Source organism: Phocoena phocoena, chromosome 7 (assembly GCF_963924675.1).
Source record: "Phocoena phocoena chromosome 7, mPhoPho1.1, whole genome shotgun sequence".
Classification (NCBI taxonomy): Eukaryota; Metazoa; Chordata; class Mammalia; order Artiodactyla; family Phocoenidae; genus Phocoena; species Phocoena phocoena.
The window spans coordinates 61907962-61923761 of NC_089225.1; the positions used below are offsets into that span (position 1 = coordinate 61907962).

At 33.9% G+C, this 15800-nt stretch overlaps 1 protein-coding gene across 1 annotated transcript in view; it reads right to left on the reverse strand.

Annotated features, from left to right (window-relative positions):
- The window catches only part of CWC22 (CWC22 spliceosome associated protein homolog), a 39019-nt gene that overhangs the window by 5504 nt on the left and 17715 nt on the right, over nt 1-15800 (reverse strand). Inside the window, exons 11-16 of the mRNA XM_065880152.1 lie at nt 12115-12219; nt 10758-10839; nt 6863-6923; nt 3038-3115; nt 2257-2409; nt 6-85 (exon numbers count right to left, since the gene is read on the reverse strand). Coding sequence (XP_065736224.1) covers nt 6-85; nt 2257-2409; nt 3038-3115; nt 6863-6923; nt 10758-10839; nt 12115-12219 — 559 coding nt within the window. The remainder of the gene's footprint in view (nt 1-5; nt 86-2256; nt 2410-3037; nt 3116-6862; nt 6924-10757; nt 10840-12114; nt 12220-15800) is intronic.

Below are 15800 nucleotides of genomic sequence, written 5' to 3' on the forward strand. Positions count from 1 at the left end.
CACACAGTTCTTGGAAAAATATTTTCACAAAAATTCTACTGGATGATGTAGTGGTTTCTTCACTCAGCTTTATGCATTCAAGAACCTGAAAATTAAAATTAGAAAACGATAATTTTATCTTGGTGTTCAAAGATGAGACAAAGTGACCAATATCTGTAACTTATAGTGTCCCTTGAAATTAACGATTTGCTCTCATCTGCAGTTAGAATTATCTCTAAATATCTTCCCTTATGCTGATACGCATTATTACTTGGGAAAGTTTAAGACTGCTTCTCTATACAAATTTCCAAAATGTTAAGATGCTACAGAAATAGAGTTCATTCTCTTTCCTGAGTAATGTGCTTTTTATAGCAGGAAGGAATATTGTCTTGAGCATATAATGCTAATATTATTAGCTCCTAAAACTCACTCATCAAAACATGGGTGTAGGAGGGTTTGGGGCAAAATGCCACTTAAAGCATCAAGCTACGGTTTTGTCCAGGACTAGAGTACACAAGACGAGTAAAGACGAAGAGTGATGGCTTGTTCTGAATAGTTAAGATTGGGCTTACTGAAGCTCACAGAGAGAAATTTTAAGGTAAATAAAAATAAAAGCAACCTCCAGTTTTCTATGGATGTGTTCCAGGAGCTCACTTATTTCAATTGTTTAAAACTTTGATTTCATTTTCCCAGAGAAGGGAGTAAAAACAAAGTAAAAGTTATGATTAGCCTGCTGGGTTAGCTTATAAATGCCTATTAAAGTAGCTGGACACACTTAGTACTTAAAGTATTACAAAACTCTATCCAACATTTATAAGCTCAATGATGCTGCTTCATTCTACCACTGGGTTGTGGTATTCTACAATATGATTCTCTTTTTTCTTCCATCTTGGATATAATTTCTTTCTGATTTTTCAGTTCCTTCAGCCTAACCTACTACTTTGTATTTTGCATTATTACCTTGGGCATCTTACCTCTTCTGTTTTATGGTACTAAGCTTCTTGAAAGCAGGGACCATATACAATTCATTTTGGATGCCCAGTGTCTCTTTCTGGGCACAGAGTTGGTGACTAAACAAATGGCTGTTGAATGAACAGTAATTGTACAATTAAGTGCCAGCTTAATGAATGCAGTTCAAATTCCAACCCAGTGTACATTTCCCCATCGAGAGTATCTTTCCTTGTTCTAACTATGACTACAGAACTTCCTCCCTATCACTTACCCAACTTCAATGCCTGCTAAGAAAAATACATCTTGCCAGAACAGTCCTTTCTCTTATGTCCTTACCAGAGGAACTATTGACAGTTACTCCGTCAGGAAACAGGCAGTAACTCAGAGGCTCATATGCCACCAGACTATTGGTGTATGTGAATATGAGTGTGCACACACGTGTGTATACAGAGAAGATGAAAATCTACATTGTCTCTGAAAACACTCCTAGCCATCACTATCAGAAAGAACTGTAATGTTTGGACTGTTAATATCATCCAGGATGGTATTTCTTACACTCACACATTATTTACTTAGCTTTTCTTTTTTAAAAATAATTAATTAATTCATCAATTGATTTATTTTTGGCTGCATTGGGTCTTTGTTCTTGTGTGTGGGCTTTCTCTAGTTGTGGTGAGCGGGGGCTACTCTTCGTTGCGGTGCGCGGGCTTCTCATTGAGGTGGCTTCTCTTGTTGCGGAGCATGGACTCTAGGCGTGCGGGCTTCAGCAGTTGTGGCGTGCGGGCTCAGTAGCTGTGGAGCACAGGCTTGATTGCTCAGCGGCATGTGGGACCTTCCTAGACCAGGGATCGAACTTGTGTCCCCTGCATTGGCAGGCGGATTCTTAACCACTGCAGCACCAGGGGAGTCCCTACTTAGTTTTTTGATCCCATGTTATATGAACACAACCTCAAAGACTGCCATTATAGTAAAAGTTTGCTCCACATTTCTTTTTTTTTTTTTTTTTTTTTTTGCGGTACGCGGGCCTCTCACTGTTGTGGCCTCTCCCGTTGCGGAGCACAGGCTCCGGACGCGCAGGCTCAGCGGCCATGGCTCATGGGCCTAGCCACTCCGCGGCATGTGGGATCTTCCTGGACCGGGGCACAAACCCGTGTCCCCTGCATCGGCAGGCGGACTCTCAACCACTGCGCCACCAGGGAAGCCCTCAACATTTCATTTTAAAGTACATTTCCTACATAGGAAAAGTATGGCTATGCTATACTTAATATCTATTTCATAATAACAGGGGATTAGGAAAGAAGTACAAATATTGACCTATCTACTTACGCTCCATGGAAGTGAATCGGTGTATAAGAGGTGAGCAAACATCTTAGCAACATTTCTCAATTTGTTTGTTTCCAAGCGATGGATGGTATCATATTGTTCTTTGAATATACTTTCAAAGGATTCCATGTATTCTTTTTTTAGCATGCAAAATCGCTAATAAATTAAAAATAAAAATGTCAATACCATTATGAGCATATTAAATACTAATTTTATTCAATCAAAAGTTAATAAATATTTGTATATCATATCACTCAATCTTCTTGTGCTGTATAATGGGATGCTCAAAATAGAAGTTAATATATATCACCCCTATCTACCTGGGATTTATATGCTAAAACAAAGTTATACATGTAGCTGACCACAGACACATACATTTGTATAAGATAAATATACTTCTCTGTGGGTTGAGTTTGGACTCAAAAAATTATTTTAGCTCATGCTTTATTTGTGCTGCCTGAGCATGTACTTGACTTCAGAAACTGCTGTGAAATTTTGAAAAGACAGCATTTAACTGTCCTCTTTGGGAAATTTTACAAAGCATGTGGAATTTCTCAAAGTTCTGGAAGAGTAATACGCAATATTAAGGCACTACAAAAATGAAGTGAGAAAGGAGGAAGCTGCAGAGTGGGAAACCTGTGGAAGGGAAGAACAATTTGCTTTCAGCAAAGATATGTTATTAGACCAGGCAACAAAGCAGACACATTAATTCACAATACTCATGTTAAGAATTACCCTTGTGATTTCATCAAAATCCAACAAGAAAAATGAGGTTGGAACTCACCCCAGCTAATAAGCCAAAAAATTTCTCGTATGTCCTTTGTTGGGCACAGCAGTCAAGTATCATGTTGCACAGTTCTTTCTATTTGGAGAACAATTACATTAATGATTCAAAACACAGTGAATCCATGCTATATGATAATTTATCAATATGATAGAGACAGCCTGAATTTTTAAATAAGGTTTTAAAAACACAAAACTCTGTGAACTTTAGTTGTGAAGACAAAACAAAAAATTCAATCTATTCAAGCCTATAGTTTTTTAAAGTCTTCTGTTTGCCTGACAGAAATTCCATAGTCATTTATGCTAATTAGATTGATTATAAAATTCTAAATTCATATAAGTATGAACCACTTCATGAAAACCTAGTATAGGAAACAGATACATCAAAAAGAGACTGAATATACTGTATTCTAAAAAGATTCTACACAGAAGTCTTTTAAATATAGATCACCAATATGACATATAACAATTCAGTTATACATCTTCCAAAGATTTAAACCCAATTATGAAGGAATATATTTTGTTAGTATGGAGAAGGCAGAACATGGTGAGTCTTTACAGAAGCATACATGGGCACAGCTTCAATGTTAATGTAAATGACCCTCTGGCTGATAAAGAAGAAAATATATTTAAAAGAGCAACAACAAAAAAAGACCTTTGTGGCTAAGTTTTTTAGCCTCAAAATAAATGTTATACATATAGATCTGTTAATAGATGAATCTCTATAAATAGATGGAATCAGTTCATAACTGCTATAATAACACACTGTCCAATCAGTTATTTATGGGCCTTGAAAACTCCTTTGTGAAAATTCTGTTGAACTAAGAAATGCAAGAATAAATCCAGGATCAGGAAATACCATCATCACAAATGACTTATAACAAATAAATATTATTTACTAATTCCTGAAATAACCTTAATGAAATATGTGTTGATTATAGAAGTTTCATAAGTGAAGAAACTCAGGAAATGTGGACAAATCAATGGAGACAAAATGAAAAAAGGCATAACCCTACCCCTAAACCTGAGCACTGCTGTAGAATTAACTAAATATATTTCTCAACAAAACATTTCTTATCAGAAAGTTTAAAATTAGTTTTTTAAATACAGTAACTGCAATGTATTTGCTTTCCATAAACAGAAACCAAGCCTATAAAATATAATGTATACATTTCAGTTCATTTTTACTTTTATTTAATTTTACCTTTGTATCTTCAATTAAGAATTTTGACACTTTTGTCACTTGATAACATTTTGTAACATTTTGTCACTTGATATAATAATTACTAAGATACAACCTAAGCAATTATTGTAAATTATTTAAAAAATGAGGTCAATATGCATTTACTGCAAATATCTATGTGCAAGAGGAAGCAAGGGGACCCTGAAGAAGCACAGAACAGACACTGTAAAACTGTGCTGTCCGGTATGGTAGGCCCTAGCAACACATAGCTATTTAAATTTAAATTGCTTAACGTTACATCAAATTTTAGTTTCTCAGTCACACTTTAAGTACTCAAAAGCGACATGTGACGAGTATAGTGGCCACTGTACTAAACAGTGCAGAATATGAATATTTTCATCACTGCAGAAAGTTCTATTGGACAGTGCTGTTCTAGAAGCTGAAAATTCACTTATAAAACTATCTACTCAAAGGCCTCCCTTCACAATGTAAGATTATTTTTAGATGTAATTATATAACTAGATTATTATAATTTTTTTAAAAATTAGTCACGAGTTGCGTCAATTAAAATGTTTATAAATGTCTAAGTTCTGAAGAGATGTACTTGTCAAAATTTAATATAGTACTAAAAACTTAAATGAGGCTTTTCTGAGTTCTGCCATATAATATTAATTTGATATATTAAAATACATTTTCAACTTCTTCTACCAACACTGTATTTTACAATAACCTAACAGGTAATCAGGTTTTAAACAATATAACATGGTAATATTCTGATAGCATTGCTAATAAAGTCAGCACTACCTGAAAAACAAATTACTTTCTTCCTTAGACTAAGTGCAATTACAACAGTTGTTCCCTGTGGCATAAAATAATTAAATATTTTAACATTTTAATTAAATATCATAGTGATTTTAGGAGAGTCTTTTGAGTGCACGAAAATAGATGCACTAAGACACTCTTCCAAATGTTATCAAAATATGTTGAAGTTAAGTTCTAGAACAACTATCCTCTGGATTAATATTAATAAAATTTATAATGACTTAATTGTATTCCTCAAATAATGTGACAAGATCATACTATAACTTCAGTTTCAATTATAATTTTAAAGGTTAATTCACTAATTTATTCCCTTCCAATGACAACACATCAAGTGAACCATAATACAAATAGGTACACTATTATTAATATACCAATAAATAACCTTTAAGAGGGAAAAATAATTTTTTAAATTTGAAAAGAATAATCTCTTTTCAAAATCCCATACCATGGCATTTCAAGAACTAATCTATATTCTTGAACAAAGGCTGGGAAACTTTTTCTGTAAAAAGCCAGACAGCAGGGCTTCTCTGTTGGTGCAGGGGTTGAGAGTGCGCCTGCCAAGGCAGGGGACACGGGTTCGTGCCCCAGTCCGGGAAAATCCCACATGCTGCGGAGCGGCTAGGCCCGTGAGCCATGGCCGCTGAGCCTGCATGTCCAGAGCCTGTGCTCCGCAATGGGAGAGGCCATAACAGTGAGAGGACCGTGTACCGCCAAAAAAAAAAAAAAAAAAGGCCAGACAGTAATTATTTTAGGCTTTAGTGGCCATATAGTCTCTGTTGCAACTAGTCAATTCTGCTGCTATAGGGCAAAAGCAGCCATACACAATACATCAACCAATGGGCACAGCTGCACTCCAATAAAACTTTATTTACAAAAATGGGCAGTAAGCCTGGGCCACAGTATGCCCATCCCTGTAACAGAACATATTTAAAGCCTTAAGACAAAGGACTTCCACTTAACGTTAACTTAGCTCAGATAGTCAAGAAGATCTTTTAGAAGAACTAGAAACCAAACAGCCTAGTAGAGCTGATACATTCACTCTGCACCTGTCTACTACATGTAAAGGAAGGTGTGAAAAACAAAACCTTGAAAGCCTTGGCTCAGGTTCCAAGGATCTAAAATCCAGATGGACAGGGAATAATATACATAAGAATACAACTAGAAAAAAACACCCATCTAGTCTTTATTATCCTTGGTATTAGGGTTCTATGATCTTTGAATACTGACGTTTACTAACTAGTTATAAGACTAATGGGCTAAGAGGGGGCTAAAATGTACTTTATGGCCAGTTGAATCCCTGACACCTTGCAGAGTGCCTGACATACAATATATGCTGAATACATTTTGTTAAATGAATTAATGCATGAAAAAAATGGTACAGATTCTTCTGTATGCAATTAAAGTAATGTAACAACATGTATGGTGATCTTCACAACTTCTATGACAAAAGAATGTTTTAGTGCATAAAGTAGACGAACCAGGTAATTCATTAGAGAACAAACTTCCTATTGTATTTAAGCCACCATTTGATTTATAGGCAACCACTCAGAAATTTGTGTAAAGTGTGGTGGTTCAGAGAGACTTCCTCCTTTTCCCAAAGCCAAATCAAACAGCCAATTTAAGTCACTGGAATGAGTAGCATATATGAAGCACCTCGGAACTCCTAAGTTTTGAGTTACTTTAAAATTTTAGAAAACCTACATTTAAAAAAAGGAGTATTCAGTACTGAGTTACTGTTTCAATTCATGAAACCTATTAACTCTCTTAACCATTTTTATAGCCAGTATATATTTCCTAATAGAAAAAAAAGTATTAACTTACTGTTTGACCCTCAGGAAACTCCATTTTCAGCAATTTGTGAGCACACTCTTCAAAATCTAAACTGTAGAGATAAAATGGTCACAATAATTAGGTTAAAAACCTGCAGCATATTTAAACTGTAGCACTCTTTCATATATAAAAATCTTACTTTAATAATTGTTTTAAATATTTTTTTACTATAATTTCATATTACTGTATTGTATATATAAAAAAGACATAGTTCTTAACTCTGCAAGAAATGAAGTACTGATACATACTACAGTATAAAATGGATGGACTTTGACTTATGCTAAGTGAAAGAAGTCAGACATAAAGATCACATACAGTATAATTCCATTTATATACAATGTCTAGAATGTGCAAATCCATAGACACAGAAAGCAAAATATTTCCAATATATTGGAAAGCTAAATATTTCCACTTCTCCTGATCCAAGTCAGGAAGAGGTAAAAGATGTTCCAGGAGCCCAGCATGACATCCAGTGCTTAATCACCACCTTTACAAGTTATCTTGATTCATACCCAAACACAGGGCTTCTATTGTACATTATATAAAAACTAAGTATAAAAACAGTACATAACCAAAATCACTTACAAAGAAAAAAATGTTTTTATACAACACTTATATAAATTACATGAAAAATATCTTCAATATGCTTCACTTAAGAGAATTATCAAACTCAGTGTGAACTTGATTCAGGAATAATGCTAATATCTTTTGATAACAGCAGTATAAAATAATCACCCACTGAAATATAGTTATGAATTTAGTTTTATACTTCATCTCTATTCCTCAGCTTCTGTTACTGATTGGGTTTCATAAACACAAAAGGGGTAATAATTCAAGATGGTAGAATGGAATTTCAAAAAAACTAAAAAGAAAAAAAGAAAGCTATCAAGAAAGAGCTTTCACAACAGGTAATATTAAACAATATCTAGCCCTAAGATTAAAATAGTTGACTGGAGTTGATAAATTTCAATAATATAGCAATACCAAAAAGTATTTTAAAAGATGTGATATTTTCTAGTTTTTATTCAAAAAAAAAAAAGAATTAGTACTCAGGAAGAAAATCCTGTAATTTCTGAAAAACAAGTCAAGTAGGTCATGGAAATTTTTACAACTTTCCTTTTATCTAGTAAGTGAAGAATAAGGGAGAAGGTATGACAGTCTATTTCCCTTGTTCCTGTTTTACTTTACAAGTATTTGGTGACTACTTACCATGACTGTTTTGAAGCTGCACTAAATGTAAATATTAAATGAATTAAATTTGCTTGATGTTTTAAACCAAATGAATTCCAGGTTTAACACAAATTAATAGTGACTGAGGGAAGGGGAAAGAAAAAAGACTTTACATGATGCCAGTTTTCAAGCCGGGCTTACAAATGGTTTGTTGATGTCTCCAATTTAAGAAACTTCAAATTGTTGAGGACATTAAAGTCCCACCTCCCGCTGATGCTACAGCTTCAACATCACTTAAAAGCAAGAACAACCAGGAAAGTCTAATTTTTAATAGCAAAGCTAGTTGTGTTGTTTTATGTTTCCATAAATAAAAGAAGACTGCTTAAGGAGCCAGAACATTAAGATCAGAGTACTGTTGAGGTCAGTCAACAAGTCTAAAAGGAAAGAAAGTAAAAAAATAAAATCCCCAAATAGTTCAGTTGCCAGAACTTGGTTTTGTTCAGAAGATTTCCAAAAGTGAACAGTTTATATAAATAATCCAACCTCCTCTCAAGATAACCACTGGTGTTATGTTAATGTATGATTTCTAGAATCTGCCTTCCTATTTGTATACTTAAGATAATGCTACCAGCATGGTATTATATAGTCTATATTATTAGTTTTTATCCCCACCTAACAATAAATCAGACCACTTGCCCACATCAGTACCAATGCTCCATTAACCTAATTTTCAATGGTGGTATAAATGGAACATTTTGATTATTCATACTGGGCAATAAGATTCTCTCTCTCTCTCTCCCCCTCTCTTTTTGCTTTGAACAATTCTGTGTATAATTCTCTGTCAATATGTATTTCTTTAAGAAACAATGAAAAAGAAGGGTCAAATGGCAATCAAACTAAGCCACTGATTCATGCTGCCAAAAGGCTTTCCATAAAGAATGCACCAGGGGCTTCCCGGTGGCACGGTGGTTAAGAATCCGCCTGTTAATGCAGGGGACACAGGTTCGAGACCTGGTCCGGGAAAATCCCACATGCTGTGGAGCAACTGGGCCCGTGCGCCACAACTACTGAAGTCCGCGTGCCTAGAGCCCATGCTCCGCAACAAGAGAAGCCACTGCAATGAGAAGCCCGCGCGCAGCAACGAAGACCCAACGTAGCCACAAAATAAAATAAAACTTAAAAAAAAAAAAAAAAAAAAAAAAAAAGAATGCACCAATTTAAATTTCCACCAGTAATCTTTCCGTGTATCTAACTGAACTCATTACTACTAAGTACTGCTGCTTTAAAAAGATAAAGTAAACCACTTTAGCTGTTTTAATGACCAACATTACTTATTCATCTAGAATAATATTTGTTTGTAACTTTTTTACATTTTATAATCCCATTACATGAGTCTCCCAACCAAGTCCTTTAAACACCTTTTTATCAAAGTTGTGTTTACTTCCTAAAATTATTTTTACTAGGCATTTAGGGGCCGAGACTCTTAACAAATAACACATAAGACAGTACTTATTGTACTGCTACTAGAATTGGTGCCGCTATATAATAGTGGCTGTCACTTGTCTAATGTTTTAGTTTTTCAAATCTTTTTGTGTGATTCAGAGGTTATCAAGGTTAGATCGCTTAAAAAACAAAGTTTCTTTTAAATAATAATTCAAAGAGCTCCACTGTGACTCTTGTGTTAATAGCAATATTAAAGCAGTGAATCTGCTCTTTACAACTGATTACTATTGAATTTCTAAAAAAAAAGGACAAACAAATAAAAGGTCAAACTCTAAGAATAGCTACTTAAAACAAAAATTTCTCACTTTTAAGTTTGTATAAAAAAACATTTAATAGGTTTTCCTTTCATGTGAAAGGCAAAGAAACATGTAAGGGTAAAGCAAAAAAATTTCTTAGCAATGTTTTGCTGTTTAACATTTCTCTTTTTGAAGACGAATCTAAGCCAAAAAGTTTTCAGACAGACTGAAAACAAGACGACTCCTACTTATGAATCATTTTTGCTATTATATCATACTAAATGGAAATATACAAAACCTAGTAACAAAACAAAACAGAGAAAATATTCCTTCTCCACTGTAAAATATACACGGTTCCCACTAAATCAATAGGCTGATTACCATTCGAAACAACAGATGTACTAAGCATTTAATATTTTCATTTATTTCTCTTTAAAACCAAAGTCACTGCCTTCAAAGGGAATAGGTTGTTTTCATGACATCATAGTAGTTCTTGCTTAACATTACTTCAAAGGGTCCTTAAAACCTTCCTAATTCCTACTTCCGTTCATATTCCTTTCAATTTGCACAACAAGTGTCCAAACGTCATCATAACAGTGTTTCTCTGCTTAGAGCCAGAGTTAGAAACCAAATTAAAAAAAAATAAAACATTAAACTTCCACTACACAATTAAACACTGTGCTAACTCTGTAATGTAGAATTGTTTTCAGGTTATTAGTGATATTTAAACATAAGAAATGACATAGCTTTAAAAAGAAAAACATTTAATTACGCAACAGGTAAGTAAAGACAATTTGCTCTTGAAGTGAAGAACCAACAGTAGGAATCTATTAACTGGGGCTTGGGATGGGGGTAGAGGCAAGTAGTTTGAGACTCCCTGCAACAGTATCTAGTTTTCTGTTAACAGATTCTAAAAATCCCATCTGCTTGCCCATCCCCTGTCAAAAATAAGGATGAACTGATCTACAGTACCTTACCTTGACTGAATAGCAAGATAAATTGTACGACGAAATGAGACTAGATTAATTTCTGTTTTGTCATGAATAGTCACCTTTTGTCCTGAAATTAAACATAACAAAATTATAAAACTACACAAATAAATGTGAACTGAAAATGTATCCCTGTATAATATTTTCATAATCTATTTAGAATCTATGAGTTTAATAATAATAACACTCTCTTCTACAGTATAAGTTAGTATTTACAGAATTCAAAGTAACTATTTCTAGTCTTTTGCCATATCTTAGAGTATTTTAATAAGTTTATTCACCTCAAAGAAGTCCAGAACCAAGCCAGGAAAACTATTTTTGTTTCTGTGTCACCTGCTCATTTAGACATTATAAAAGGCTGCACTCATGCTGTTGTTTGGTAAAACATTATTTCCATATTTACAAACCGTTACCTTGATAATTTGAAAGAACTGTAACTTAGGGGTAGAAATTCAGTTTCAGAGAACACTGGATCATCATGACAGGTTTAATGGGTCCAACAGTAATATGAATATTTGTTAAAATTTTCTCTTACCTAATGCATGAAAACTTTCCTTATAAACATTTAATCGTTTTTATTTGAATAGTATTTTCACATTAAAACAAAGAAATGCTAAAGTTAAATAAATGTAGTACACGGTTAGGAGATGTTTTAAATGAGGAAGACATTGGAAAAAATCAAACTCATTTTTATAAACTATGTTGTAGAAGAGCTACTATACTCTAAGACAGAACATTACGCCCTAAAAGGGAAAGATATACTTTTAATATTTTCAAATATGTAAAGTAAGTAAATATTGACCAGTGTATGTTCTGATGTTTTAACTGAGACTTAACCAAAGTCAAGTTCTGAGCTTATTTTCCTGTGAAATAATATAATCAAAGCTGAAGAGGAAGAACATCATGCCTGCTTCTGTTCAAATATAGCTTTGGGCCTCTCCACTCTATTTTTCCAACATAAAGAGCAAATATCTAGTCACTCTCATCTGTTATATTCATGTCAGGGTAACATAAATCACATGCCCTCAACATGAATGTACCCTTTTCAGAGTTTATAATCAAAGTCATAAAATGTCAAGTTAAAATTATGTTGATATTAAAAAATGAATTTCCTTGTTTAATACTTTCCGAGCAGGGTCTTCCAACCTTGCCAATACTGATACTTTGCTGTGGGGGGCAGTCTTATGACTCACAGGATGTTTCACAGCATCTCCAGCCTTCACCCATTAGATGCCAGCAGCATCGCTTGTAACCCTCCACAGGTTAAGAGACACTGTTTTAGAGGAGTACAGCAGACTACCTTGGGAGTATTTTACAGTTTCATTTGAATAAGCTATACTTTTACCTTCTTCATCTTCTTCTCCCTCTTCCTCCTCTTCTTCCTCCTCTTCTTCACTACTCCCAGCATCTTGGTCTGTGTTTGAGTCACTATCTCCTTCATCAAGAATTTCTAAAAGAAAAAAGTAGGTTTAGAAAATATGAATGAGCAAGGGATATAAATGCATCTCATTCCAAGAAGATAATTCTCAGTTCACTGCAACCCACAGTGGTGTAACAGTTTATCAACCAGTGAAGATGATCACACAGGCCGTATGTTATTGCCTGAATGTTCAGAGAGCATTGTAACTAATTTGACTAGAGAAAGCCATATGTGTAATTCTTCTGCCAGATAGAAAGTGGCCATGAAACAAGCAAGGGATGAGAAGAACAAAGAAAAAGCAGATGAAGGTTTTCCAAAAGAGCAAGAGCACTGGAACAATAAATTAGGAAGAGAAGTTAGCATATCGGAGTCAAAATATTATTAGTTCATCATCAGAAAGAAGATAATTTATCATAAGAAGCTAAGGCTAGCTATAGAAAACAAGAATTTAGGCTAAGAATGTTTTTTGAAAGACAAAGAAGGGAGAAGAAAAAATTGTGTAATTTAGCATTCACTTTACATAAATAGTGGTGAGATTTTTATTAAAATATATACTTATTAAATAGAACATTACAATCCATAGACTTTGCATATGTACAATAGAAATGGAAGTTTAAAGGCCTTTAAGAAAAACTAGTAAGATGAGCACTTCATTGGAATATCATTTCTTAAAATACATGTCACATTAAGAACTGGGCGAAAACAGTGATGTAAATAAGAGACTACATAAGGCCTGTCATCATGTTAATAGTAATAAATGACAAAAACTAGAATCGTATTTTGCCCAATGGTATGTGCTCTATCTGTCTGACAAAGATTTTACAAACCTAGACAACAATTCACTTTTGCATTTTTATTATAATCAGACAGGACTTAATATAGTTTGGGGGTCAACTAAGTTTTAGGAAAATTCTAATTTCCTTTTATTTAACCAAGTAATATACATCAGGAGCCACATGTAATACTTAATGTTAGCAGAGAACTTCCTACTGTGAGAAACAAATCATTTTACAAAAATGGAGAGTTGTCATTCAGCCCTTAGCTGGCACACAAGTCTCCTTGAGAATACTTCTAACAAATTGTGACTTCAAGAAATCATCTTAAGTGTCTAGTTTATTATGACATAATGTGGCTTAGACAGACCTTTAAAAGAGGAAACTGTTTAGTATTCAATAGTAGGAAGACAGGCACTCCTGCTGTTTTCCCAAATGCTGTAAGACCTAAAACACAAGTACACCTGGGTCACTCTAAGGTGCTAATTACTAAAGCTGTGCCCACTTCCTGCTGCAGCCATTTTTTAATGCCAACTCTAGAACATTTTCTGAAAAGAATTAAGGTCAAATGGATTGTCTAGTCATTTACATCATCCTCTCCTTATCTCTTCACTTTAAGATCTACTTACTGAAATCACTTAGGCCATGACAACTGGATTTTATTAACTGAATAAAGCAGTGGTTTTCAAGCATGGTCTGTGAGTCCTGGGGGGAATCACTGAGACTTGTCAGGTAGTCTGTGAGGTCAAACTATTTTCATAATAATACCAAGATATTATCTGCCTTTCACTGTGCTGACATCTGAAATGATGATGCAAAAGCAAGAAGGGTTCAAACTTGCTGCATCTTGAGCAAAATCAAGGTATTGAACTGTACTAGCAGTCATTGTACTCTTTACTGCCACACTATTGAGGTGGGGGAAAAAAAAACACACACACACACACACACACAGTTTCATTTAAGAATGCCCTTGAAGAAAAAATATAAAATTATTAATTTTGTTAAATCTTAGCCCTTGAGTCTTGGCATTTATAACAGTCTGAGTAAGAAAATATGGAGTTTATATACAGCACTTCTGTTAAAGACAAATGTACAACGGTGGTGGCTATCTCAAGGAAAAGCACTTGTGTGACTGAGTTGCAAGATGAATCAGCCATATTTTTCATTTTTACTTGAAAGAATGGCAGACAAACTAGAGTTGTTAGGTATTTACCAGACATTTTCTCAAATATAAACAAAGTGAGACTATCATTTCAAGGAAAATGAACACAGGTATTTTCAGGTATTTGCCACCATGATCAAATTAAGAGTTTTCAAGAGGAAATTAGAATTTTGGAAAACTTGTATCCATCCCTGTGAGCTTGATAGCTTCCCAATACTTAGACTTTTCTGATAAGATAGGTGGTAATATGAATAAATGTGATTTCTTGACATTGTATTAATGTGTCAATTTAATTTTGAAAATGTTAACAAGTTAATACTCGGAAGATGTGAATAATTCAGTGAATCAGTATTTTCCAAATGATCAATGCAACATGTTATGAAATCACACATGAGTAAAAGATCCATTCAAAGTGACAGGCCAATGGATTTTAATGTTAACAAAGTATGAAAATTTGTGGATATTGTTTCAGGTTTCACAATGCAATTAAATCATTAAGAAGCTACTAAATATTAATTGCAATAGTATTAAACAGAAATATACACAATTATAATTCTGAAAAGGCTATTAAAATACTCCTCCCTTTCCAACGACGTATCTGTGGTTAGGCTAAATTTCCATCATATATTTCAATCAAAACAACCTACTGCAACAGACTGAAAGCAGAAACAACACGAGAATCCAACTGTTTCCTATTAGGCCAAACATTAAACTGCACAAAATATATAAAACATGCTATTCTTTTTCTTAAATTTCTTTTTGTAGTTATTTCCATAAAAACACGTAACATGCAAATATGTACTATGTTTATTATTTCGAAATCATCTAATATTTTTTATGTTATCAGTTTTAATTTCTAATAAGTAAATGTCAATAGATACAACTCACATAAACAAAAGCTCTTTGGAGTCCTCAACAATTTTGAAGAGTGTAAAGGGATCTTGAGACCACAGAGTTTAAGAAATGTTGTAATAAAGAAAAGTACAACTTTCTTGGCCAACTGCCAAGAGCCCAAAGAAATGGATGGGGAATTTCCAAGTTCAAAAAAAAAAAAATAAATAAACAAAACCACACCAGGTATAATAAGAATTCCACAAAATCATTTGCCGTCTTTTAGGGAGACAGTAGAAAAAGAAGTTCATAAGAAAAGAAGAAAATGGGTTTAAGGGGTTTCTCCATGTTTGAAAACTAAATTTATTAGAGAAAAAGAAATCTGGCTGTTGCAGTGAAACCCCCCCTAGGAAAACAGCAACTAAAGAGAGAAACATATTTGCTGTACCAGATTTTTAGGATAACGTATAAAATTGGAAGCTTCTTACACCTTTGCCCTTCAACATTTTACTTCTAAGTGTGACTAAAGCATAGAACGCAGCAATGACAAGACTTCTACGTCTCTGCTCTCTCTTCCTAGGCAGCTTTCAGAGCTGCAAGTATTTGTCAGGTAAAATCACAACTCAAGGTAAAAAAACCGATGAAATTATTGTATAATTATAATATATAAAATAATATATATAATTATGTAACAGAATATAATAGAATGATATAAGTAGCTCTGGATATTAGCTTTAGAAGAAAAATAATGACACACATGAAAAAAAAAACAAAAAAAACCCCCAGTACCAGTGTCTAAATACATGCTCTGTGGCAATATAAAACACTGTGTTTTATTTATCCTT